General features: G+C 41.0%; 1 protein-coding gene across 1 annotated transcript in view; it reads left to right on the top strand.

Annotated features, from left to right (window-relative positions):
* Positions 1-1043: 1043 nt before the first annotated feature.
* The window catches only part of LOC105519407 (carboxypeptidase Q-like), a gene marked incomplete at its 5' end in the record, with an annotated part of 128686 nt that continues 127016 nt past the window's right edge, over positions 1044-2713 (top strand). The window contains one exon of the mRNA XM_011952747.1: positions 1044-1135. Coding sequence (XP_011808137.1) covers positions 1044-1135 — 92 coding nt within the window. The remainder of the gene's footprint in view (positions 1136-2713) is intronic.

Raw genomic sequence — 2713 nt, 5'->3', positions numbered from 1 at the left:
CCTGGGTGGCAGCACATATGTGGTTATACTTGAGATATGGGGTGTGTCCATCTCAGAGCCACTCAAAGTCCATTTTAACCCTTCCTATGGCTCCCCATGAGGAGGTGGGAAAACGAATCCTCTTAATAAGATTTAAGCACAGCTTCACATTTTCTGCCTTTGTTATTTCTCAGAAATGCCATTATCAGTCTGAATCAGAACAGGTATTAATTCTTGGTCACAAAGTAGCACTTTTAGCACACTCTTTCGCCGTTTTTTAACTTCAGAAACAGAGCTTCCTTGTAGGTAACTTTTACTGAGCAGACATTGTCAGCCAAAAATAGTTCTGGATCCACCACATCTGCCATAAACTTTAACAAGTCCAGGATACAAATTTGTGTATCACAAGTCAATAAAATTGCCACCAAGCTGTTTGTGCAGTAATAAGGTCAATAAATATCATCTTCATTCAATTAATTTTCATTGACCTTAAGGGAATGACCTTCTATTTCCAAGTAGAAGAAATTGGCCATGGGGAAGCATAACTGTTGAATCTGCTCTTCAGTTATTACATTACTGAAGATAGCATGGGCATCTAGCTATGCTTGTATGTTTAGACTAAAAAGTCATCCCCTACACGGCTTATCCTTAAGTAGACCCAAACGATTTAATTTCAATTAAGATCATTGAAAGACCCCACAATCTGCTTGGGGTCGTCCTAACTGCATCTTCCAGATATGATCTAGTATCTCACTGATCTTGGCCATCCATTGGGTTCTTCTGGGCAGGATATCCAGTTAAGGATGTGATGAGAGGCTCTCACTTTCTGGCCTGCAAACTGCATTTGTCACAACCCCTTTCTCCATTAACCTGGGCTGAAGATCAGCCCTGAAGTTGCTCTTTGTTTTGCCAGCCATACCCTGAAGGAGGTAACCACACCAGTGAGAGATGAGTGCCTCTGATTTCCTCCTGCCTCCACGTGGCAGATGAGGGAGCCTGCCATTTTTTTATAAAATTCAAAATCAACCAAAGTATCACTTTTTTTTGTTTTATTATTTTCCCAGGGCTGCGTCCAAAGAGGACTCTGCGGCTGGTGCTTTGGACTGCAGAAGAACAAGGTGGAGTTGGTGCCTTCCAGTATTATCAGTTACACAAGGTAAAAACCTAGCCATGGATTGCTAAGCATTTGTACATGTAATATACAAAAATATCTCTCATTATCCATTTAAGACTTTCAATAATACTTTCTGGTCAACTGGCCCTAGCAAACACCCTTGTATGAGCCTTCTCCCTCCAGCCCTGTGAATGAGAATGCACTGGTAAACCGATGATGCTGCGGTGTAGAGCTGAGAGCTTTTCTTCTTCTACATCACAGTCTGTGGCCAAAGAAAAATTCTGATTGCCATGCTGCCATTTTTTTAAAGTCTCCCTAGTTCTGCTGTATTTATGTATGTCAGAGAAATAGTTACAGGCAAACATTCCCTCTCCCCACCGAGCCTATCCCCATACCTCAATGCCTGCCATACTCCCAGAAGCCTTGGCATTTGAGTGCCAGGTTCCGAGGCCTTGAGTCTGCCAAGAGCATTGCCATGATGGTGCTGGAAATGGCAGCAGCCACAGGCTTCTGTCCTGGGAATGTGGAGGACAGCTTGGTTTGACACCAGCTGTCATTATACAAGTGTGAAGCTTGAAGCAGGAAGATTATTGTGGATGGTCGTGATTAGAAATACAAGGCCACATGGAAGAGGGAGGATGGAGAGATTAATATCAAGAGCAAATTTTGAGACAGCAAAATATACAAGCTCAGAAATACTCTGGATCAAGTCAAATGTTAGTTCAAAGAGGAACTCCAAAATCAATGAGCATATGCTGGCAAGCAGTGATGGTTGCCCAGAGAGGAGCATCTGGTCTGCTGCCGGATGGTTTCCCCTGAATGTCTAGATAGAAGAAGCAAATCTTGCAAGCCTAAATTATCCAAATCAGAGAAGGGTTTCTTTTGTAAATTGTGTGTATGTTATTTTTGACCTGTTTTTTTTTTTCAAAGTCAGTCTCTATTACCCTATTTCAGTCAGTTAGTACATAATGAGTTTAAAGTCATGAATTTGGTCACTGAATACAATTATTTACTATACAAAGGACAACTTATGTCCTATGCCCTACTCTTTCACTACTTTAGTTCTTTTGGCCTCAGGTGATCCTGGGGATAACATAATTCAAGACAAGTGTCCTTTGGTTAGTAGGTCAGTAACATCATTTTCTATGTGATGTTGTAGACCACAACATCATATGAGGATTGTTCTAGATTCAGCAATATTCAATTAATATTTTCTGAGCATGTACTATGTTCTGTACACTATGATATGCATTAATGTTAGTATCAAAAAGATCTACCCTGACCTTACAAAGCCTACATTCTAAAGGACACTGATCATTAACTTAAATTGATCATTAACTTAATCATTAACTTAATAACTGATCATTAATTTAAATCTTTCAAGACTTAACACCTTATAATTTCTTTCTGGGAAAGAAATTACATCTAAGCTGGGACCTGAAGACTGAGTGGAAGTAAGCTAAGGAGAATGAAGAGGGAGGGAGGAGGTGGGTACTGCACCTTGGCAGAGGGACCTGTGTGTGCAAAGGCAGGAGATGAGACAAAGCAAAGCACACCGGAGAAATGGAAAGGAATTCAGTGTGGCTGCTGCATAGAATGCAAGATGCACAGTGGTAGGAG

This window comes from Colobus angolensis, unplaced genomic scaffold (assembly GCF_000951035.1).
Source record: "Colobus angolensis palliatus isolate OR3802 unplaced genomic scaffold, Cang.pa_1.0 Scaffold349, whole genome shotgun sequence".
Classification (NCBI taxonomy): domain Eukaryota; kingdom Metazoa; phylum Chordata; class Mammalia; order Primates; family Cercopithecidae; genus Colobus; species Colobus angolensis.
This window is presented reverse-complemented; position numbering and strand designations above follow the sequence as displayed.